At 33.5% G+C, this 26,369-nt stretch overlaps 2 protein-coding genes across 2 annotated transcripts in view; one reads left to right on the top strand and one right to left on the bottom strand.

The window, feature by feature from the left end:
• LOC146998834 (uncharacterized) overlaps positions 1-26,369 on the top strand; it is a 188,925-nt gene that overhangs the window by 91,799 nt on the left and 70,757 nt on the right. The gene's annotated exons all lie outside the window — the stretch shown is intronic.
• LOC146998832 (uncharacterized) overlaps positions 1,465-26,369 on the bottom strand; it is a 221,497-nt gene continuing 196,592 nt past the window's right edge. The window contains exon 2 of the mRNA XM_085811716.1: positions 1,465-3,456. Within this exon, the coding sequence (XP_085667842.1) occupies positions 2,298-3,371 (1,074 nt within the window). The 5' untranslated portion in view covers positions 3,372-3,456 and the 3' untranslated portion in view covers positions 1,465-2,297. The remainder of the gene's footprint in view (positions 3,457-26,369) is intronic.

Here is a 26,369-nt window from a genome sequence, read left to right as displayed (position 1 = left end):
CAGGAGCATTTTCGTTATTGAGTTTTTTAATAAATAGATTGAGTTCCATGGCTGTAAATGTGTTATCATTTTCTTGGAAGTAGATTACAACGAATTAATCTTTGTTCAGTTAAATCATCATATATGTTTTCTTTTGGTAGAATAACATCTAGAATGTTTTCTAAAGTGATCTTCGTAACATTTTTATCATTATTTCCCCTATTAGTGACTGTAAGTTGCGTTGGGTGGAAGATTTTGTTGGTTTCAATTTTGTACAATGAGCCATACGTATACTGGTTGTTTGAACAATAGTTGCACCATGCTTAAAGCTTTGCAGACATTATTTGCTTTTTATATGGGGCTTTTCGTTTTTTGTATTTTTGAAGTAGGTTGAGTCGTTCTTCATTAGTTTGCGATGATTTCAGTTTTCTTCGTAATGCTCGTGTTTTGTGTTTGACTTAGCGGAGTTCTTTCGTCACCAGTTGATTTTTATAATGGGTATTGATGATCTTTTGAAGAAGGTACGTTCGTAGGTATCTTGAAACTTTCTGATAAGTTCCTTGGTAATATTATTAAGTTCTGTTTTGGTTGTACACAGAATAATAGCATTTAGAAAGTCATTTGAAATTGGATTGAACTTTTGTTGAAATTTCTTTTTTTTTTTTTTTTTTTGTTATTATTGATTTTAAATCTGGTAAGTGCAGTAAAGGACGTATATTCAGTTATATCAAAAGAGATATATTTGTTATAAGATTCGGTATGTTCATCTAGTATTGATCTGTTGTTAATTTTATTATCAAGATGTGTTGTAGAAATAAGAAGATCAGTCCAATAATTATTGTAGGTATTATCAAAGGTAGGTCGGTCAGTAAAATGATTATGTAGAAGGAGATTGTTTGCATTTAAAAATTCTTCAAGTATTCTTCCTCTGTGATCGGTTTGTAAGTATCCTCATTAAGTACTTTGCGAGTTAAAGTCTCCACAAAAAACATGCGGACTATTATTATTGTTGTAAGATTTCATTTAGTATGGATAAGGTTTGATTTGGATTTTTGACGGAGATATATAGATACTAGTAATAAGAAGCTGAGATGCATTAGTATTGATTGAAATTGTGATTATATCTCGAGTATTAATAATTATTGTAGAATTCCATTTATTGTTTGGAATGAATATGGCTGTACGAGGAGATAAAACACCCGTTGAAGCATGACGTTGAATAATTGCCCAGTTATTTGGACTTCTTCCTAATTTGCCAGTGATGCAATAATGTTCTTGATTTATAATAAAATCTGCCAGATAATCTACTTGATACTGACATAGTTGGTCGGTGGCGGTCTTTGCTCTTTGAAGATTTATTTTGAGAAAGCGGATGCCATTGTTATTCTTTTTATTGATGGAAAGGGTCTATAGATAGTCTGCAGGATCTTGCATTATTGTTGATAATATGTATTGGATTTTACTCGTCTAACTTCTGTTTGATATGTGGACCAGGAAATAGCTAAAGCTGGATGTTTACAGTCAAATTTTGTTTCATACTTTTTATTGTTAATCCAACAGATTATGCAGTACGGAGTTTGGGAATAACAGCAAGAAACATATTTTCCGCCGTAGAATGAGCATTTTGGTTGGTTTGTCTTATGAGAGAAATCCTGACAGACTTGACATCTGCGTACACCGATAAACTCGGTTATTTTATTGGTGCGCCATCCAATATATATTTGTTTTTTTACTCATAAAATTTTGGAAAGTTTCACCGTGACATTTTATGATCCATTTATCGATATTATTTTGATAATTCAGTTTAAATAAAGGCCTTAGGTGGGAAATATTTGATTATGTTTCTTGGGCTATAATTTGAATCAGTTCATCAGAGTTGAAATTTTTTGGAGTATTATGAATTGTGCATTTTGGTATTGTGGCTTCCGGAAGTTTTACGTTAACTATATCTTTTGCAACTGTTTTGGCAATGAGGTTATAGCTGATTTTTTCTATACCTTCTGGCTTATGACAGTGTATTGCAAAGCTTCCTTGAAGAAAGGTGTTTATTCTTTTGACGTTGATATTTAATGCTTGCAGTGGTATTATTTGCAGTGGTATATGATTTATTTGTTCTATTTTTCTTTTTCGGGTCTTGCTTCGTTTGGTCATTAAATCAATCGTTCTACAGTCGTTATCCAGTTCTGGCTCTTTTCGCAGTTCATCCGGTTTCCTTTTCGGGTTTGACAGTTCTTTTCCGGTTCCTGCTGGTTTTGCAGATTTGGATTATTTTCCGTTTTTTGCTTCTTTTTCCAGGTATTGCGTCTTTTCTGACTCATCTATCTTTCCAGTTCTGGCATCTTTTCCGGCTCTTGCTTCTTTTCCATTTTTTGCATTTTTTCCAGTTTCTTCTTCTTTTTCAGTTCTTCTTTGTTTTTTAGTTTTTGCATTTTTTCCAATTTCTTCTGCCTTTTCAGTTCTTCTTTGTTCACTTGTTTTTGTATCTCTTCCAGTTTTTTCTTGTTTTTCAGTTCTTCTTTCTTTTCTAGTTTTTGAATCCATTCCAGTGTTTGCTTCTTTTTCAGTTCTTGCTTCTTTTCTAGTTTCTGTTGCTTCTCCAGTTTTTGTTTGTTTTTCAGTTCTTCCTTTTTTTCCAGTTTTTGCTTCTTTTTCTGCTTTTTCAGTTCTTCTTTGTTTTTTAGTTTTTGCATTTTTTCCAGTTCCTTCTGCCTTTTCAGTTCTTCTTTGTTCACTTGTTTTTGCATCTCTTCTAGTAGTTTCTCCATTTTCAGTTCTTCTTTCTTTTCCAGTTTTTGTATCTCTTCCAGTTTTTTCTTGTTTTTCAGTTCTTCTTTCTTTTCTAGTTTTTGAATCCATTCCAGTGTTTGCTTCTTTTTCAGTTCTTGCTTCTTTTCTAGTTTCTGTTGCTTCTCCAGTTTTTGTTTGTTTTTCAGTTCTTCCTTCTTTTCCAGTTTTTGCTTCTTTTTCTGCTCTTGTTTCATTTTCAGTTCTTGCTTCTTTTCAATTTTTTGCTTCGCTTCCTGCTCTTGCTTCGTTTTCAGTTCTTGCTTCTTTTCCAGTTCTTGTATCTTCTCCGGTTCTTGCTTCTTTTCTAGTTTTTGTATCTTTTCCAGCTTTTGCTTCTTTTTCATTTCTTGCTTCTTTTCTAGTTTTTGTGTCAATTCCAGTTTTTTCTTGTTTTTCAGTTCTTGCTTCTTTTCCAGTTTCTCCTTCTTTTCCAGTTTCTCCTTCTTTTCCGGTTCTTCCTTTTTATTCAGTTCTTGTTTCTTTTCCAGTTCTTGCTTCTTTTCCAGTTCTTGCTTCTTTTCCAGTTTCTCCTTCTTTTGCAGTTTCTCCTTCTTTTCCGGTTCTTCCTTTTTATTCAGTTCTTGTTTCTTTTCCAGTTCTTGCATCTTTTCCGGTTCTCGCTTCTTTTCTAGTTCTCTCTCGGTTTCCAGTTTTTGCTCCTTTTCATGATCACAAGGAGGGTTTTCCAATCTACAAAATAATCAGTATATCTTTATTTCAGTAGTAAAAAAGTGAAAGTAATGCAACGACGATCACGTTTAACATGTACAACACTTTAATATTTAGATACTATATAACACTTTGGGCTCAGTTTCATAGGGAAAAATCTCCCCGTAGATTTATTGCCTGACAGAATATTTTTCTACAAAGGGCGAATTGGTTGTTTTCGTTATAAGGACCTAAAGCCAAGCAGAGAAGTTAAAGAATTTGGCGTGATTTGTATGCAATAAGCGACCACCATGAATCTCACGTAGAGTGTGATAATTTGCAAAGTTTCAGTGCCTTACTTTTCCTTACTTAATTTTTACATAAGTTGTAATAATAATAATAGTAATAATAAACAGGTGGCTTAAAAACAGAGCGAAACAATGGGGAAAATTGCAAAATAGGAGAAAAAAAGGAAACTGAAATGAAAAATGAAACAACTACAAAAAAAAAAAAGGATGGAAAAAGCATCTTAGAAGATATACACGTAACGTTCTTTCTGAATCAGAAAAACCTGTATTTAAACGAGTATAAGTTTGAGAGCTTTAGATTCATTTAGGTTTTGAATCAATTACTATTTCTTACGCTTGCTAGATATTTTAAATTTCTTCAATTTTTGTATAATTTACTTACGTATTTTGTATTTTAACCTTTTCTTATTATTATCCCAGTAGAGGTAACCTTACACATCATTACATTATCTCCGAGTTTCCTCATTTAAGTCATCTTTCTCTCAGAAGAATCCCTTTGCATCGCTGGCTGCACAGGTTTCAAATTTTCTCTTGTTATTCCAAATTCGGAAAATATTGCTGGTCTATTTCGTCGTCCAGCAGAGCAGCACTAGGAGTTTTGCCACCATTTGTTTTCAATTGAAAATTTTATTCTCATTCTTCAGTTACATTCTTTAAGTTTTAATTATTTATACAGGAAGAAAGAAAGAAATCAAACACAGTAAAACAAATTAGGAAAAGAAATATCTGTTTTCTCCTATATTTATTGTTCCCTGTAATTTCTTTTGCCTGTTCCATTAAATTTATTGAAGGAAAATTTGCTAAGTTTTTCAAAATGTATTTCCTAAATCCTTATGCGAATTAAGCCTTTCTGAGCGTTTCGGCTAATGACCGAAATCACTTTAATGGCTTTCACAATGTAATGTTTGAATATTGACTGCTGCCTATACTGAAATATTTTCTCCATTGTCCTCGAAAAAAGAAGTATTAAAGTTCCAGGAGATTTTACAATGAAGGACACACATTTCTTATTTGAAGGGCAAGAGGGAAAAAAAAGATATTTTCGGATGGGAATATGTAGCATTGTAAACACCGTGTTTGTAAATTTCATCATATAGTAGCAACACTTGAGTCATAAGTAATTATGCACATATATGAGAGAGACGACATCGAGGAAAAATGAAATGGCAAAACAGGGCCGAAACAACTTTCCTGGCCGGTACAAACAACACAAAACACAAGAAAGAACGGACACCAATTATGCTTAGCACAAGAGAAATTAAAAAATAGGAACAAAATTAGACACTTATGGACCTCAAAGAAGGTGTTCGAAATTACGACCTGCACCCTGATGCAGTTATCACATCTCTCGCACATCGACCATAAGATGTTCTGGAAAATACTGTGCATCCTCAGGACTTTCCCAGCAGCTGCCACGATATGTGCCAGAAGTTCCTGTTGGACTTCTAACAGGGGTTTCGTGCACGAATGTGTTGAATTACCCCGAGCGGAAGTGATAATGCAAGTGAGGTCTCGTGATCTTGCTGAACAATGCACTGGACTACCCCTACCAAACCCATGTTTAGGATACTTTCCTAAGGAACTTTCGAATACTTTCTTTGATGACAATCCAATGTTTTTGTTCTTATTTCTTAGTTTTCGCTGCGCTAAGAATAATAAAGAAATATCTTTACACTGTTCGTACCCTATTTTTCTTGTGTTGTCTCTCGTCACTATAGCGCCAGGAAAGCGTTTCCGACCATGCATTGCAATAAACGATTATATATATATATAATTTATTTCCTAAACAATATTGATTAATTGATTATATTATCTCCTATGTTTAATTAAAGTAGAATTATTTTAAAAGAGTGAATCCATACTGGTAAGTTATATTTCGAAATATGTTTTGAAGTAATTTGAAAGCAAAATGTTAATAATGTTTTTGGTTAATAATGTTAATAATGTTTAGCAAAATGCAAAATGTTAATAATGGGGACTAGAGTTAAATCATCATGAAGAATAAAATTTCAATTGTAAAAGGAAAATTAAAACCATGTAATCATTGTCATTGATCGGAAATTAATTGACTTTTCAATGGGAACAAACCAACTCCCATTCAACGAACAATAATTGATAAAAATACGTAAATACGAAGGTGTTTCGTCTTTACTCGAGTTATAAGTTAAAGCCGAACCGGCAATTCTAGTCAGGCCAAATATCTCCGCGAATAGAAGGGATTATGATCCAATGCTTATACTCAAAGAACTTATTCTTATGAAGCAATTTAGTCAATTCAATTTGGAGTAAAAAGCAAAATCTGTAGAGAAATTCGATATAACCCGAGTAACCGTCCCCGACACCTTCATGTTTATGCATTTGAGTTCTATATTATTTTTAAAAATTAAACATTGGAAATTCAATTTGGAGTAAAAAGCAAAATCTGTAGAGAAAGCCGATATAACCCGAGTAACCGTCCCCGACTCCTTCATGTTTATGCTTTTGAGTTCTATATTATTTGTAAAAATTAAACATTGGAAATTGTTATTATGAAATCGAATTCAAAGTAAAGTTGAAATAAACATAGAAGATTACAAAATAAGATAAATAATGCAAAGTTTGTAAAAACAAATCAAAGACAATATAAAGTAATATAAAAAAATGTAAAAAATAATATATAATAAGAACAGTGAATGTACATGAAGATATAAAGGCCAGAAAAGGTATTAAGTAACTTACATTCTTTCTAGTGGGGGAGTTGGCAAAGTATTCTCTTCATGTCTGACTCATAAGTGTTGGGTGTCCGAAAATTCTTAGCGGCAGTGGGGGCTTTGAATAATATCAGTCGGTAAGACTTGGGTGAAGTAATTTATGGTAGTGGGTTGGACTCGGAATTCTTGAGGGATGTATTATGTGGAGTTCTTATTTGAGGGAGAATGTCTGTTAAGATTTTTTTGAAAATACTTGTGAATGGAAATTAATTAATTTCTGGCTAATTGTCGTGTCGCAATGATTAAGAATTTAAGAAAGGAAAAAAGGAATTTTTCACTGTCCAAGAGCTATTAGACAGACTAAAGTCATGAAATAGGCCCATTTTTTTAGTAACAGTATAGTAACAGCATGAGTCTGAAGACAATTAGGTTTTTACAATATATACAATTGAGTAATTACACTATATACAAATCCTTCAACTGATAGTCATCCAACTTATACCGCCTTCTCAGGTTTAGGAACAAATTATCATATCCCTATCAGTTACATGATTTAGGGTGAGTATTTAACGCCTGCTCTTTTAAGGCAATGGTTGATAAATTGAATGGGTATTAGATTATTTTTGAGAATTTTAATAAGGAGCAAAATTTCGCGTTGTAAATCTATTGTATCTGTGCATATAATTTTAATTCGTTGTATTTGATTAATTATACTATTGTTAATTACTTTTTTGGATATGTTGGAGTTCCAATTTATTAATTTCTTAGTATTGAAATTGAAGTTTCTTGTTTTGTCAAAAAGTAAAATTTTTTTGTAGTTAATGATTTGAAGATCTAGAAAGTCTATGCTATTTTGTGAATTATTAGTTTTATTAAGTGTAAGACAATTCGGATAAATCTCGGAGTGTTCAATTTTATCAAAATTATTAATTGTAATAAGGTCATCAATATATCTGTAGGTGTGTTTGTAGTAATTTAAATCTTGTAGTTGTAGATTTTTTTGGAAGTTAAATTCTTTGACAAATAAAAAGATATTACAGATCGAGGTGCTGGAATGTAAGCCCATTGGCAATCCTCTGACTTGTTTAAAAATTTGATTTTGAAACTTGATGTAGTTATGAAAAAGTGTGCATTTTAGGTAGGTTTCCCATTTGTCAAGAGTCATGATATTGAGCATATCAGGGAAGAGTTTAGTTAGATCAAGTAGACTGGTATAGATTTCTTCTAGAGGAAGTGAGGTATATAAGTTTTCAAAGTCATAGCAATTAATGTTTTGGATGTTAATGGTTTGAATAGTATTAATGACAGGAGTGTTATTATGAATGATCCAGGATTGTTATGATTAGTGTTACAATCATTGAAAATAAATTTACAGATTTTATTAAGTTGAATTGAAAAATAATAGTCTACATTTTTCTTGTAATTTATTAGTTCCATTAGCAATAAATCTGAATTTTAATTGTGTTTTATGGAATTTGGGAATCGCATAAAGATTAGTAAATCTGTTGTAGTTTGCATTGAAAGTAATATTGAGTTTCTTATGAAAAGTTTTAAACCTGTTTATTATAGATGTTTCTGTAAGGTTGGCTAATTGATAAGTAGTCGCGTTGAGAAGTTCTTTATGAATAATTTCTGCGTAGAATTGTTTTCATATAATGCTAAAGTTATTAGTTGTTTAACTATTTTTGTAATAGTAAAGAGCTGTTTTAATTTTTTAATATCTGATGTAAGTTGCGACCAATTCAGTGTACTTTTAAACTTGAGGTGACTGATTTCGGTGGATATGCGTTGAAGAATTTTGGCTTTCCATTTTTATAAGGTATCTATGGGTAAATTCAGTTGATAGCTTGCTTTAACTATAACTTTGTTGATGTTGTTTTCGAAAGTCTTGTAACAGAAATTTGTAGTCATGTTTCTGACTGGTCTAAATTTTGTACCATAACTCATTAGTGTTTTAAGTTGATGGTTCTGTATGATATTCAGGTTGCCAGTAATTATGCGCTGGTGATGAGAATCCACGTAATTGCTGTAAATTGGTGTCTTACAATGTCATTCTGCTGTTTCATCTATTTCATGGTGGTTAGTCAGCAAGTTGCTTAAGGTCCTTTGATATTTAAATGCAACCATAGTTAATGTATCAACTGCGGGGAAGTAATCTTTACAATCTCTGATGATTCTTGAGAAATGAATATTGTCAAACTGCGGATGTAGAAAATTGACTTTAAAATAAATTTTGCGTTGAGTGAGACTATTAGAGAGTCCGAAAAAACTAAATTCGAGAATCATGTCTTTAATGATTTGTGTGTCGTCGTAGCTTTATTGAATGAATTTTTTTAGTTTGATAAGGAATTTATTAGTACAGGAGTGTAACAGTTGAGAGGTTTCTTGGGAAAGTTGTCTGAGTCAAAGAAACATTTCAATTGTTTTTTCAATGCAAATGTATCCAAAGTGGATAAAAATCTCGCATTACTTTTTATTTTGCTTCCTCTTATTCCTCTCTGCGTTTTGTTGCTGTAGTGCTTAAATTGGCTGAAAATAGACTTCTTAGAAGTATCTCTATGACTATGTATATAAGTGTTAAGTCCATATGGATAAAGTGAACGTTGTTTTAGTATATAGAGAGATTCCTGAAAAATTCGTGTTTTGTGATTGGGTATTATATCTAGTATCTGAAGTTGAATAGAGTTGAAGTCATGGTGTTTAAAGTGCTCTAATTCTGCTGTATTGAGTTGTGATGGTGTACTAATTTTAATGCTATTTTTTGTGCGTTGAATGTTTTGATTTAAGCTCTATGGTTATTGATTCGAAAGTTAAGATTGTTTTTAGTCTGTCCTATATATTTTATATGTCAAGTGCCGCATGTAATCATGTAAATACAGTTAAATGTTTTTAATAAAAATTGTATTTTGGGTTTATCTGTAGCAGGCATGGCGTTAAATTTTCAAGTTTTTCATCTAGTGGAATGACATTAAATGATTTCAATTTGAGATAAACTAGCAAGATATAAAAGTAAGGAGGCTGCTAACCTTCAATACAGTAAAGTTTTTGTATAAGAACTTTATAAAACTTAAAAATTAAAATATTAAGAAAGAAGAATGGTGGTAATATATAAAGTGGGTACATTAGGCAAGCGATAAATAGCGCTAATAGCTGCTATTTAGCATATCCAATGTTGTATGATCTTAAATTCATTAAGTGCGAAAAGAAGTTACAATTACTTGCGCAATTGCTGCAAAGTTAGTTAATAATAATTTATTTCCTAAACAATATTGATTAATTGATTATATTATCTCCTAAGTTTAATTAAAGTAGAATTATTTTAAAAGAGTGAATCCATACTGGTAAGTTATATTTCGAAAGATGTTTTGAAGTAATTTGAAAGCAAAATGTTAATAATGTTTTAACGGGGACTAGAGTTAAATCATCATGAAGAATAAAATTTCAATTGTAAAAGGAAAATCATATATATATATATATATATATATATATGTTACCGTGAAAGACCGAAATTGGAGAATGTCGACTTTCACCGGAGAATGTCAACATTCACCAAATACGTCGGTGAAAGATCGAATATTGCATTACATTCTTGTACATTCGGACCCTCACCGGTGTATGTCGACACTCACGGATGTGTTCTGGTGTAGGTTGAAAAGAGAGGAGTATATGTACACGCTGTCATTGCAAAAGGAAGTGTTCCACAAATAAATGCTGTCGTAAAAGCAAGGGCCTCTTGTGCAATTGAAAGTGTCATAAGAGTTTAAGTTTTTGCAATAAATAAGATTTGAATCACGTAATTTTGTAAGTTTTAAACTTCTATTATTTTCCTTTCGCATTTTGAATGTACAGTGTGTTTTAAGTTCTTATATTCTTAAGTTCTTAATTTAAGTGCGTTTTTTCGTGACCGAATTACGGAGAAAATATAATATTCTTATGTGTTCAACATTCACCATTAGTAGATGGTGAATGTTGACATTTACCGGTGTAAGTCAGAAATAAGAGTATTTGGAAAATATTTCGGACATACAACAAGCGACTATGTGAATGTTGACATTCACCGGTGAAAGTCGACATTCTCCAGATTTCGGCGTTTCACCATAACATATGTACGATAAACGTATATATATAGATATATATGTATATGTGTGTGTGTGTGAATTAATGTTAGGAATTCTGATCGCACATATTGATCTATAATACAGAGCAAATTTGGCAGATGAATAATATAAAATATTCAGATTTATTTCAATTCATATTTGCGGCTCCAATTCATTTGAAATTCTAAACCTACCTATTTTTAGAATATTTATATTTCTCATATTGTTGGAATAGGAAGAAAGTAGCACGACGTCGTGTCAGCGGTGACAGAGATAGAAAAAAATGTGCATAGTTCGACAACATTGTGGCTTAGTAAGAGAAATATTTGATTCAGGAAATTTAAATTCCCACTTAGCTAGGTCATCATCTTTATGTAAATCATGTGATGGGGATATATATATCTACATAAATATATTTTAATTAATTAATTTTTATTTTTTAATTTTCTATTAATTCAAAATTATTTAATATTATATATTAAAAAAATAATTACAATGAGAAGTTGGAATCTGGAAATTTTTATTATGTTTGATGAGTACATTCTCAAAACTCGAGCTAAATAATATTCTAAATCTCTGTAAATCTAGAAATATATAGTCTAACAGAAACAGATGAAGAGAACAATTTATATTAGATTTGTTCCGAATAGAGTATAGGATGGATTTCAGTGTTTACGTAATTTGTTTTACATACATATATATTATTATTTATAAACATTTTTGTCTTTGTTACTCTAATTATATCAACTATTTGACATTCAACAACTAACTTCATAACAACTTCTCATTCACAAATTTTACAAACTGGCCGTTTAAACACGTGTATTTTGTATATTAGCTTTCTGTTTAGATATTTCATTAGTTAATGCAATAACGTTTCCTCATAATCAAAAGGTATGACAATAAATTTGAATTCTTCACAATAGGATTTTCCATCTTAAACATTTATAATATATTTTTGTAATGAAGGATTGAAAAAAACATTAAGCATTATAAATCTGAAAACGTATTATTTTCCAGACCAGCGTTTTTGTCAAAAAATTATTAAAGGTATAATTAAACTGGACCTGAAACATTATGTTTTGTTTTATTATTTTTTCCGAAAAGACTTACGTTTCCGACACGTATTGCAATCTTAAACATTGGGGATCCAATTCTTCTAGTAGTTGATCGCTGTAGTATATTCCTGCTTCTCCTTCTTCTTCTTCAAATATACGTCGATAATTATTTGCGCTGAAATATTTTTATTTTATTAAATATATATGTTCATATGTTTGAATTCATTAATTTAATCAATGATTACTTATACGTTTTTTGTCAAAAGTAGTAAGTTACAGTTTGCGAGCATTTTTACAGATTGTCAAAGATTTTTAAACGCTCAATGTTCCACGAAGAAAATATCTTTACTTATTCAAAATCTTTTAAAAACAATAAATATGGAAATGAATATTCCTCTTATTAGCCTAAATTCCATTATGAGAATATACAGGTATAATAGGAAATGAAGCTGCTGGCACCAACAGCTCAGGATGCCATATTAAAAGGTCTGATTGACATCTATCATCTCAAATCAAACCATGCAATCAGGAAAAAATTTTCCAAACACGTTTTAATAAAATAACAAACAGGATGGGACGAGACAGATACAAGAAGATTGCTCGACGGTTACCTCCCGCAAGTATCCCTATAAAGAATAAATTTTTTTCTCCAATTAGGTTGGCAACAAGTCATGGAAAGTTCCCATTTTATTACCAGAGATTCTTAAGAAGCACGTAAAATGCGAGCGCGAAAAACCTGCAAATCTAGCAAAATTTAAGCTTTATAAATGGCACAATTTCTTACTTTCCCTTCTTAGAAAAGATAACCAGGATTTGCATCAAAAATTCCAGAGAAACGTTTTTCTACAATATGAAGTATGTGTCTGCACTTCAACAATTTATGAAATATATTATTGAAAGTGAAGGAACCGTGATTATAAGTATCTAGTAATATTACAAAAGTGAATAAGCATATATTTAAGAACAAGAAAATTTTTTAAACGGTGGCTTCCGTTGACCATGCTGATCAAATTTCCAGTCGAGCGCAATTAATCAATGTTTGGGATCTCAACCTGATGGCTGCGTATGCTGAGTCGATGACTGATCAATCATTTGGACAATTTCCGCACAGGATTAAAATTGCCTTCCTACAGACTTCTTCACTTAACGGGCCATGCGTTCAAAACATAGATTTACACGTTAACTGAAATGTATAAAAAAATAGCGAAAACAAAAGAAGTATTTAAACGCAAAATATCTCTTCGGATCTTCCTATGTTCCTGATTATTACATCTGCTGAAAACAATTTAATACGTTTAAATGCAATTACATTTCATTGAAGTGATCTATTAATTGTTTAACAGTTTTCTGCTGTTGACTTCAATAAATTTATGATGTTTGGTATTTCATTTGTTTCCAGCAACACCTAGTCTCCTTTGCAAAGAAAATTAATATTAACTTTTGTAATTAAGAAATGATTTAGATGAAAAATTAAATTGGACTGGAGGTAATGTCTCGGTTGTTTTCGTTAAAAAAAGTTGGTGCTTTCTTAATTCAAAAAATATCTCCATATATATACATAACATACATGTAATTAATTTACACACTTAAAAAAAGTATTCTTCACATGGTATCTTCAAATGGGTAGATACGATAGCTGAAAAACAAGTGTCGGACTAAAGCGGAGCTGCAAAGAGCGATTTGTTGTACTGATACTTCCGTTTATATAATTCTTGTTATTCGATGCATGTAGTTTTGTTGAAATTCGTGTTACAAATTGCTTTATTCTCTGATGTAAAAGGAATTATCCCAAATTTTATTTAGAAGATTTAAATAACGGTTTTGATCACAATACGCGGCAGTTACTAGAAAAATATCTGGAACAGTGACTATTTGACGTCATTTAAAACGCTTAATTACAGGGCCGTAGTACAATTCACAACCGGCCCCAACCCCACGGGTATAGCGATATACAATAGTGACGTGATCGAAGATTCTTTGGAAATAATCGCTGTCATCGAATGACATGCATATTCTATTTAAGTAATCATAGTCATCAGCTTTTAATATTCGTTGTAAATAATCATTGTCATCGAATAATCATTGTAAAGAATCATTCTCATCGGATAATCATCGAAAATAATCTTTGTCGTTACATAAAGGGGCATAGTAGCTGATGTATAAAGATTTGTACTCAAATTCTCATCAAAACAATCGAATATGTATTGCAATTTATCATATGATCATTATTTACAGCAATGATTCTTAAATGTCTTCGACCTACGGCTCCTAATGACGCCGAGGAAAACTTGCGCAAATGTGACAAAAAGAATATTTAAAAATACAATAAAAGCTTGAAAGGTAATAAAAATGCCTGAATTTAATTTCCTTTTATTTAAATGAAGCTTAATGTTTTGAAGGAATTTGAATATTGTACACAGGAATCAACAATATAAATATCTGTGGATTTTTGCCTCCTTGTTTTTTTCTTCGTAACATCATATCTCCGGAACGGGGAGTTTGAGTTTAGAAGGAGGTACCCCCGGATTTCAAAACTTCTTGGTAAAACTTTCCGACTATTGTTATCTTCCTACGACTATCACTCGAGATATTATATAAAATTTCGGAAAACGGTAATTTTTCGTATTTATTTTTCCAAGTAGCCGAAGTCTAGCGCACTGGACATCAAAATGCTTTACTTGGAAAAATGTTGGCCCTTCTCACTTTCAAATCGTAGAGTTTGTTTAAGAGATATTTTTAAGTTAAAAAAAATATGAAATAAATAGTATTGCCAAACGTGAAACTTATTGTTATTATTATTTACGGTCATATTCTGAAGTTGAAGAAAGCACGTGATTCCATATAACGTCATTGTATGTCGAAAATCTTTCGTTAATATCAGTATTTTAAATGAATAGCTGCTTTTGGCAACTTTTATGTTTCACCTTTGGATACGTGACACGATATGCTATCGCTACGTTAATTCCTTTATTGAGATTTTGAAAATTTGTTATATTGAAATAAATTTAAATCATAACCTCCAATGTATTACCTGAAGGGTCAAAGGTCTTTGTTTCCTGAGTTGGCAAGAAAAATGTATTTACGAATCGCTGGTTGCTTGGAAAGAATGAATACATTTTCTTCATAATGAAATGTTTCTATGCATTTTATGCTATTCTAAATTTATTTATAAAAATTTAATTTCTTTTATTGTATACTTACTTTCTGAGTAGAAGTTTAAACATCTGTAGATATTTAACGTATTTTAGATGCAATGTTACTTTACTACAGTTAAATAATTTTTTTTTTCCAATTTACTAAAATGTCTGAACGCAAGAAGAGAGCACAAATGGTACAGCGAGCTACAGAAAAATGAAGTAAAAAACACTAGGAGACTCAACAGGCAAGTACAATAAAATTTGCGAGCTTCAAAAATGAATGAAGACACAACTAGAAACTCAGCAGGCAAGCATAGTGACAAGACAGCTTACTCATTCAAGAAACTGAAGAAGAAACGAATAGGAGTTCCAGCAGACAAGCAGCAACTCAAGAAACTTCGCGTGCTCAAACTGTATCAGAAACTAGTAGAAAACACAAAAGACATTCAGAAAACCAAGAAACACTGCGTGCTCCGGAAAGGGAAGCAGAAGGGAAACGGAGGCCCATTAGGCAAGTGGAACGTCAACAGACCATGCGCGAAGAATAGAAGAAGTAGCAAGTAAACGAAGGATACAAGACTCTCCGCGTCAGCGTCAGATTCGACAGAAAATAACAGAACAGCTCAAGAACCTATATAAACAACTCAAGACGCTGCAGTTTACGGACAATTTTTGTTCGAAGTGGCAGAGCGTATACGAGGGAACAAGCTTCTCATGAACGCATCAAGACATACACGTAGTACTCTTCACAATGCAGGAAGTTTACTTTGAGCAACACACTGTATACATAGAGCTCGTAGACATATATAGTAAAGATTTTGCTTTGGCAACAGCCCTCTAGTAAAATGTATGAAGTTTATATTAGCATCTCACAATACCTGAACGAAATTTTTCTATTTACTTCTTCATTTACAATTTTCTGAAATTTTTTATCAGTAATCCTGTCTATATAATATAGATATCAAAATCAGAAAAATTTAATTAATTATCTTTAAATGTATCTAAGTAATGAATACTTCGCCCCTGTTCATACCGAAACAACATGATGTAATTGTAGATAGCTAGAAAGTAAAATGTATTCAGCAGGCTGTGCAGCAAGCGACATCTATAAATGGTGATAAAACAATAATGTGATATAATGTTATATACTGGCAGAGTTTTAAATTAAGAACATATACATCAGTGTTTTAATAATAAGAATTTTGCATCAAATTGCAAAACAAATATCTTAACTTCTGTCTTTTCATGCATAAGAGTTCAGCATTCGGAAAATTATATTTTCGTAAATGGTTTAGCAAAAATAACGAAAATTATTGCCCTGAGAAATGGATATGCTTGGTATGAATCCGAATTACGCCAAGACTACCCGTCAACGGTTGTTTTGAACACGCCCTTAATGAATATATATAACCCTTAACAAACGTAAAGTCAGTGAATCTACTATCCGAGTGTGTCTTTATATCTTGAGTATTTAAGAAATGCATTTATCTATCTGGATAAAGCTAACGCTATTGCCTGAATAACAACGTTTATTTAACATTTGATATAACCAACTTCATATACATCTTGAAATAAAACATAAATTTCTTAATAAGATACTAAAAATTGCAGAAAAAATACAAAAATAATGGAATTTCTAATAACACTACAAGTAACATACCGAGGAATAAATTGCGCAGCAAAACTGATGCAATCTACAATATGTATACCAAAAAATTTATGTACCGCAATAGAAATGCAAAAGAATGAGAAATGAAACTATCATGAGATTTATAATGAAAAATTTACCATAAACTATTGATATATGTTAATAAATATATGCTTTTAATACTATTCATTTAAATATGCTGAAACTTTCATAATATTCATTACTTACGAACGCTTTTTCATCCATCGAAACATAGCACAAGCCATTCTCAATTCAGTGCTGGTGCACGTCAATAAAATAAGGATAAATCCAAATTTTTACAAAAAATCAATCGCCTTGACTCGTTTCTCAGAAAACGTATGTCTACAAATGCAGTAGTTGTAGTGTTATCACATCAATATAATTCGGGATCATAAAATCTCCAAACAACGCATTAAACGCAAAAAATCGCATTAAGGCAGAATGAAGAATTTTCACTCTTACAATGGCTTTTACAACAATATACAATAGAATCTAATTTCTAAACTAAGTGTTCATTGTTACACCATATTAATTTTTTGGGGAATCTTTCATGGTTGTTCAGTAATTCTAACTGTTAACTGGTATAAAAAGAATTATGATTTCATATATATGCACAGACTTATATATGTATTATATTAACACGTATCTGTAGTAACATACATCATCTTATATTATATGTATTCGCATAATTCTAAATTAATTATACTAGTCAACATAATTTGTATATTGATAGCAGCACAGTTTTAAAATTATTTATTATTATCTGCTTGCTAACGATTATATAATTACGCACAGTGGTACCTCGACATACGTGTTTAATTCGTTTCGTAACTTTGCTCGTATGTCAAATTGCTCGTATCTCAAAGCAATTTTCCACATTGAAATTAATCGAAATCCCATTAATCCGTTCCAGATCCCAAAACACGACCTCAGTTGTTTTTTAAGTGTTTTTAAGTAAGAATCAAAAACAAGAAGAAACATTTATTTATAAATAACAAATACATATTCTATAAAAACATAATTAAAAGAAAAAGTGAAGTGCCTACGGAAGAGCTTAATTTTTGTCACTGGTCTTCGCTTTTTTCGTCATGATCTGCTTATTTCCACCCGCAGATCATTTAAAAAAACTTTCCAAGGAGGTTTGTTTCTTCTTCCGTGTCAAGGATGCACGGCTAGTTGCAACGTTTTCGCGGTGATTTTTATCCACGAACTCTACAACTTTCTCCCACATTCCCAAGACCTGTTTTATATCTCTTGTAGCGATAACCTCCTCCACCTCTGGCTCCTCTTCAAAACTAATTTTTCGTTAACACAACGTATGCTGCTGCAAATACAGATCGTGTAACTCCTCGGTTGTCAGCTCCTGAGACTGTTGTTCGACGAGTTCGTTCACATCTCTCCCATCCACCTCCAGACTCATGGATTTTCCCAGAGAAACAAGCTCCTCTACCTATGCGACTTTGGGTTCCAATCCTTCGAAGGCCCTTTCAGCAACAGCCTCAGACCACAGCTTCTTCCGTGCAGAGGTTAAGGTCCTCGTTGTAACACCCAGCCAGGCCTGATCAATAATTCCTAGGCATATGACGATCTTAAAGTGGCCTTTCCAGAACTCTCGAAGGGTAAGGTTTGTGTTCTCCGTCACCTCAAAGCAGCCCCAAAAAATGTGCTTGGTGTACAATTTCTTAAAATTAGAAATCACCTGCTGATCCATCGTCTGCAGGATAGGAGTGGTGTTGGGTGGTAGGTAGGGAACTTTTATATACTTGAACTATTAGAGTAAATCAACTTCGTGATTTGGTGGGTGAGTAGGGGCATTGTCGAGGAAGAGAAGGGCTTGCATGGGTAGGTTGTTTTTCTGTGGGTATTTTTTAACAGAAGGGCCAAACACCAGGTTTATGCACTTCACAAAGAATTTCCTGGTGACCCAAGCCTTCGGATTTGTCATCCACATACCTGGCAGATTTTCTTTTGAAATATTATATGACTTAAAGACTCTGGGATTTTCCGAATGGTATACTAGCAGAGGCTTGATTTTACAGTCGCCAATCTCATTGGCGCAAATTACTAGAGTTAATCTATCCTTCATGGGTTTGTGACCTGGCATCGTCTTCTGCTCTGCCGTTATGTAAGTTCTATTCGCCATCCTTTTCTAGAAAAATACTGTATCGTCACAGTTAAAGACTTGCTGGGGGGATGTATGCTTTGGCTAGTATCAGTTCGGAAAACATTTTGATGGGAACCTCAGCTGCCTTCACATCGGAACTTGCTGCCTCACCATGTCTGAGGACGGAGTGAATGCCGGTCCTTTTTCTAAAGATGTCAAGCCAGCCCTACTGGATTTAAACAAGTCTTCCGATTCCTCATTTTTAGAAGTGTGTGGGATCTTCTTTAGCAAATAACCGTAAATTGCTCGTGCCTTCTCACATATGATGCTTTATGTTAAGGTTCCTCCTTGAAGCTGCTCCTCTCTCACCCACCCCATCAGTAGTTTCTCCATCTATTCACGGAGAGAGGTCCAGAGTTTAGACATTATTTTATCGGCCTTAGATGGCGTTATACCCTTTATCAACTCCTTTTTTTTAAGCACAGTACATATCATTGATGTGCTACGACCGTACATCATCGCCAAGTCAATTACTCGCACACCTTGCTCATGGTTTTCTATGATTTCACGCTGTAATTCAATAGACATCATCTTATTCTTTGTACCCATGGTTATAAAAATAAATATGATAATGTTTTCTAAATGTACAAAAAGCAAAAAGCGCCAACCCAGCTTATCAAATGTGCTTCCAAAACGAGGGAAACAAGCACACAGACTGAGATCTTGTCTGAGGTGGGAGAAACTGTTAGACGCTGCATCTAAATATAAATAACCATCGTCTTCACTGCCGAAACCCTCTAAACTATTCTATAAATCACTATCATATAAGCTATAAAATCGTCATTAGCCAAATCTATATCATCATCAAAATCATCTAAATATTCCTCACCACACAAAACACATCATGATTTTAAACCATCGTATCTCTATCACCATCGTCAGAATAAAATAAACCACCATCACACAAATCACATCATCATTCCATACTAATCAATCGAAACTATATATCATATACACCATCATCATTGAAGTCGTCAAATAATAAAATCACCTGAATACAAAGTACTATCACCTAAAGTTTTATTACCATCATACTCATTTAATCACATTCTTCATTACTATAACATATAATCACGATAACTTAAATAAAAAATCATCAGCAGTTAGTATAAATCCTCATCCTTAAAATACCAGCTAAATTATTTAAATCATCATCATTTAAATCAAGATTTTTTTGGTGTTTCGCTAGTATAACATCAAAACGAACCAGTTTCATTTAGGTACAGACATGTACAGGTAAAAGTGTTGGAGCTTCATTAAAGATTGCACAGGTATACATCCCAATAACTAACCGAATACAGCACGGAGGGAAGGCCAGAAGAGGAAGAATCCTACTGGTAGTTCTTTAAAGAGAGATTTAGAAGTTAGTTTTTAAGTGAAGAGGACAAAAAGGGAGAACGGGTTATAGAAGAAATGAAGAAATCTAGAAAAAGGTTCATTAGAAAGTAGTAATAATATTGTAGTGGCTAAATCAATTATTAGCCCACCGGATGAGTCCAGATCTCGAAACTTTGTGCTGCTGGGAAAGGAGGGAAATCTAATAAAACAAGTTTTATATCAAGCTTGTACAGAATACGAGCAGCTTAGCTGCCAGCCTTCGTCTGGCTTTTAAATGTACCGGGAAAATGGCTGAAAGAAACACCAATTTTTAAACTTGAAAACAGCGTAGAATTTTACTCTGCAGAACGACTTCATAAAAAAAAAGTTATTACGTATAACAAAATTACCATGAAATAAGCAATATCCCTTAATACAAATATTAATGATCTTAATAAATAAATTAACCAACTTCCCTTTGCAAAATCTTAAGAACTCAAATGGTATAAAGGAGGTTAAGAACTTTGTTTCCTAAAAAAATCACTCAAAACTTTTCAGTATCTTAAAATCAGTGAAATGAGCAACAAAGAACACAAAAGAATACAAAAAACAAAAAAATTCTGGAAAGCAAAGTATAATTAATGATAATGCAAAGTATAATTAATGATATCCCTTGTAATGTTGCGCGCTTCCAACCTGCACGCAACAATAGTGGTGACTGCTAACAACTGGAAAGTAGACAAATTCTTGAGAAGGGTTTAAATCCCTTTTTATTCAACTTTAGAAATTACAAATGCGTGCTCTTGACGCTCGCAAACTACGCCGACCCGGCGGTAAAATAAAAATAAAAAACTAAAAAAAGAATAATAACATGTGACTAACTACGAGGCTCTCTATACGTAACTAACCTCACCGCGTTCTAAGATACCGCTGATAATTCAGCAAACTTCTGAATATTACGTTGAAAAATTAACAACAAGAACTTAAACGCGTGGTTCTTCAATTTCTAACTAGCCACCTCCACGCTCGTGCAGCAAGAAACACACTTTCGAACTCGTTTCCCTTCTATTTAACTCAGATTACTTCCGCTGACAATTTGAATCCTTTGCGCGTTCTACTAAAATTTACATACTCTGGCATTGGCAATTCCAGGGGAAAGTAAGGCTTAACAGGAAAGATAGTTTAAACTTAAAATAAATATTAGTTAAAATAAATATAAACCCTACATTTCCCGCTGCCAGAATTTGGTAAACTTGGAAGCAGGTCCTAGAAACGACCTATTGGAAAGTTTCCACAATTCTGATCTAAATTTTAAGAGCCTCGTTGACATAAAAAAAATCTGTTATCTCACAAAAGGTAGAACAAATTTCTGTAGATACTTATTTAATTCTCTCTTCTTACAGCAACCTTTCCCGGACTTCAGCAATCAATCTGTTCTCTTCCTTCCAGTATCTGGAAGGAATAAGTATCAGTATCTTTCTAAATACATTATAATTTACACTTTCTTGACACTGAATAAGTTTTTGTTTTTGAACGATTTATTTTCCTTAGTTACTGCTTAATTCACATTCATTCAAGTATTCAAACATGAATTTAACTTTACCCTGGCTCTCCACCATGTGAGGAGTCAAACGGGAATATTCGTGTTTTAGTATTGCAACACTTCTCCTAACCACAATGATTTGTTAGAATTCAACGACCAAATAGACACACCTTACTCGACATTATACAAGTCGATGAGCTACTTTAACATTCTTAAAATTCAAGTGTAGGTGGAGAACATTACAAAACACATTCATTCTAAATTCCCCCTCATTTATCTATAGACATGCAGGCTTTCGCTCTAAAGCATGATTTTATCTACAGTTTAATAATTAAATTTGAATTCATTGCTTTTGAGCATTTACTTTTAGCATCTAAAATTTTATGCTTCTAGACTAAATTCTACTTTTACATAACTTTCAAGCATTTACGTATATTTACAAAATTCTAATACATATGATTTTTACAATTTACCATAAAATGAATAAGAGAAAAATAAATTTTTACTTTACTCATTCTTCGCCAAGCTGGAGGCACTGAAACTAAAGTTGTTATTAATACTAGAATACGAAGTTATTTTTATCTTCGGCCAAATTTTGGCTTTAACATAAAAGAATTAGTCTTTCGACCAACAGAAACTACTTGTTCCTAGATTTTATACTTAAAGAAAATAATACTTTTGCCTTAGCTAAATAAAGAAAAGAAAACTAAATCTCAACCGAGACACATTGACTTCCGTCAAAACATAGAACTTTGTATTTACGCATAACAAAAGAAAAAAATGTTATAGAAGATTTTTAACTTATCTTTGATTTTTCGATGATTGTAACTCCGACATCCTCTTCTGGCAGAACTGCTCCCACGTTATAGATTTCATCGACGTCAGTCGTCTCCTTAGGGTCCTTCGAGTGTCGTCCACGTTGCTTCTTCTTTTTTGCCCTGAGCATGCTGGCCTCTTGGAGTGGTAGTCGTCGGGTTGCTGTCTTTTCCGTTCTGCCCCTGGACGGCTGGTCTTGGCGTCCTCCCGTCTGGAATCGTGCTTGGATTTCTTCTGTTGGTGGTGGTCTTTTCGTTCCTCCTGCTGTGTTTTTGTTCTCGGGAACGGCGGCCTTGTTTGCAGCTGACTCTCTGGCCCTGAAAGCGTTCTACTCGATGTAGAATTTCTACTGCGATACGTTGTAAGTAGCATTTTCCTCTTTACCAAAGTGTCTTTACGCGGCGGCTTTGCTTTCTTGTATTTCTTAAATGCTGGAGTCTGACGTTTTCATTTCTTCTTTTCGGTACCGTCGCATGACTTATAGAACGGCTAGGTTTCTCTTCTTGTTCTCTGCTTCTTGGGTTGTGGAACGGGTGACGTTATTTCTGGACCTTCTACTTCTTTTACGCTTGAGTCCTGCAAGAAACTTTCAAGGATTTCAAAATCATTTTGATTATAATATTTTTCACCTGCTCGGGACTTGCTTTACAGATTTCCCCTCTCTCGTTGTTAAGGTACAATACGACTCCCTTGATTTCCTGAATTACATAGGGCCTTCAAATTTTGGAGCTAACTTTGCAGTAAAATTGTCTGGGGCACTTGATAAAGAAAATTTCCGCTTCAACACTTTATCTCCAACTTTAAAATCTGCTTCACGGCGTTTTCTATCATAGTATAACTTTTGCCTATTTCTTGCCGTATCCGATCTTTTAACCGCCTGGTCAATAAGTGTTTGCACATCTTTCTGTTTAAATTCTTGCTCTCTTTGTTGCACAAAGAATAATTTATCTAATGGCGTAATTAACTTTCGCCCTAAAAATAATTCTGCTTGGGTTTTCCCGTAGTATCGTGATTTGCCGTTCTTAAAGCATAAGCTAACATATTTATGTAGCCATCCCAGCGCTTGTGATGTGTGCTAACATAACTTGGAATTATTTTTACAATGTTTTTATTAACTCCTTCTGCTATGTTTGCCTGTGGTCTATACAGAACCATTTTGATATGGCGTATGCCAAGTCCAGTGCATATGTTTTCAAATATTTGGCTAACGAATTGTTTACCGCTATCGCTATGTACTTTTTTCGGTGCACCGTATTTATGTATCCGTGTAATGTATCTGTGTAAGAATGCATCTGCGACTGTTTTGGCTGACGCGCGTTTAAGTGGAAGAATTTCTGGCCATTTTGAAAAATGATCTACAATTACTAAAAGAAAACGATTTTTATTTAACTCACTCTGGGGGAAAGGACCAAGAAGATCTTTGCCTAAAATTTCATTCGGAAATGTAGCGCGAATGTACCGGCCGGGCTGTAATTAATATCATTTATTAACTGACATTTATTGCAGGACCTGACATACGCAGTTACTATTTTGTATATTTGCGGGAAATATACCGCTTCGCGTACCCTTTTTAAACCCTTTCTGATCCCTAAATGACCCGCTGTTTTCGCGTCGTGTAATTCCATCAAAATGCTTATACGAAGCGAGGCTGGGATGACTGGTTTGTATTCCAGATTTTCGTTTGTTGTTTTCGTATAAAATAATAAATTATCTATTATTTCATACTTTTCTGCTCTATTTCTTATCTCATCGATATCTGTGTGTTCAAAGCTTTCGGGGTCTTTCAAATACGCATAGATACTTCCAAATTCAGGATCAGCTTTCAATTCAGCAATAATTGTATCTCTAGAGTCTAAAATTTTTGAAGTCAACACAGCGCATTTAAGTTCATTGCCTTCATCGTCCAGTTTTATACGAGAAAGTGCGTCAGCTACATTGTTTTCCTTACCCGGTTTATATTTGATTATGAGATTATATTCTTGGAGTTTTAAAGCCCATCTTATTAACCTGAGCGTTAGGTTTTTCCCCGAGTAAAGTCTACCAACAGCCGCATGATTCGAAAAGACTGTTACTGGCGCTTTGCCGAAATAAACTCGAAATTTGTGTACAGCCATTAATACGGCTAATGTTTCTCTCTCTGTAGCTGTATAATTCCTTTGTGTATGATTCAACGTTTTACTAAAAATTGCCGAAGGATGGCCATTTTGCATAAGAACCGCACCCACAGCATAGTCCGACGCATCTCCTGCAATTTCCAGGTTTTCGTCCCCCTCCGGGAATTTCAAAACAGGGGCATTGATAAGCGCTTCTTTTAACCTTTCGAATGCGGTATTTGCTTCTGCTGTCCACATGAATTTACTTTTCTTTCTTTTAATTACTAACAAGGGTTCAACAATATTAGCAAAATCTTTTATGAATGGCCGATAATAAGAACATAACCAGAGGAAAGGAGAAATTTTCTTGGCGGTGTTGGGAGGTGGGAAATTCTTGATTGCTTTTATTTTTGAATCTTGAGTTTCTATACTCTTTTGCGAAATTTTATAACCCAGATATTTAAGTCTTTAGTTGCGAACTTGCATTTTAAGGCGTTAATTGTAAGACCGGCCTCTTTTAATAATTTAAAAACTTCTAGATCTTTAATATGTTGTTCCAAGATACTACTCTTTATAATTATATCATCTAGATAGATTAAAGTCGATTTTCCTAGGACAAGCTTTAGAACAATATCCATAGCTCTCTGGAATGTTGATGGGGCCCTACACAACCCAAAGGACATGCGTAAAAATGCATAAGTGCCCGATTTTGTTATAAACGCGGTTTTATGTATGTCTTCGGGTCTCATAGCTATTTGATAGTAGCCAGACGTTAAGTCCAAAGTAGTCATGTATCTTGTAGATTTAATCTTTCTAATAATTTCCTCTAGAACCGGCAAAGGGTAAACTGGGAATTTAGTAATACTATTAAGTTTTCTGTAATCGATAGCAAACCTCCAAGCCCTTTTATCCGAAGGAGGAAACTCGTCCTTTTTCTTACATAGTACGACTGGACTCGCGTACTCACTATTTATGGGCGTTATTATTTTGTTCTTTAACATTTCCTGAATATGTTCTTCTATGATTTGGTCTTTTTGTTTATCATAGCGGTAAGGTTTAGTCCTACAGGGTTTGTCGGCAGTTAACTGTATCTCATGCGTAACTATTTGACAGCTACCAGGCCGTTCTGAAAACAAGTTTGAAAAAGTACTCACCACTTGCTGGATGGCTTGACTTTCATGGTCATTCAAATGGCTAAGGTCAACTTGCGGTTGTTCCACTGATTCCACCACCCTCCGATCCATCTCCAGCACGATAGAACTTTCCTGAAAATTCAGTTTGGCCTTCGCGGCTTTTAAAAACTCCATACCTAAAATAAGTGGATTAATTATTAATTTTTTACTACAATAATTAATACTTTAAGGCTTTCGTTTTGAACTTGAATTTTTAAAGATAGTTTTCCAATACAATGACAAGTTTGTCCTTGCGCTGCTATGATTTCTGTGTTTTTATTTTTAAATAATCGAAACCTATTAAAGTTCTTAAAAAAAATATCACTCATAAAATTACCTTCTGCTCCTGTATCGATGAGGGCTTCTACTGGTACATCGCCAACCAGGACTTGTATAATTGGTAACTGTGAGTTCTTTACGATGACCGTATTTAAGTGTCTTCCTGAGGGTTTTTTCAAAACTTCCGGGGTCTGGACCCTCGCTTTCACAGGCCCCTCTACTCGTTTAAAGCTTTTCTTTCAACTTCTGCCTTCTGGGTACGCGGACGGTTGTTTTCAAATTTCCTTTTTGGGCCTTGACCTTCGAGTTTCGATGACCTTGCTTGATAGCACTTTCCCCCATAAGAGCGGTTTGCATTTCTGGTCTGCTCATTTGAAGATTGTCTTCGGATACTTTGAGAATACGATGCCCCTCTAGCTTTTTCCGCTATTCTGCGATTTTGGAACTTGACCGCTAATTCGAAGAGCTCCTGCAATGTGCTTAAGTTTCTAATTTCGAAGTAGTCTTGAACAGCAGGTAACAATCTTGGTAAGATTATTTCAATAATCTCCGCGTCGGGTTTCTTCCCATACAGCATATCCGTCAGCTTAATTTTTCGCAGAATAAAGTCCG

This window comes from Stegodyphus dumicola, chromosome 2 (assembly GCF_044657685.1).
Source record: "Stegodyphus dumicola isolate Sdum_Otavi_A_Nest chromosome 2, ASM4465768v1".
Classification (NCBI taxonomy): domain Eukaryota; kingdom Metazoa; phylum Arthropoda; class Arachnida; order Araneae; family Eresidae; genus Stegodyphus; species Stegodyphus dumicola.
Note: the sequence above shows the minus strand (reverse complement) of the source record. Positions and strands in the feature narration are given on the sequence as shown.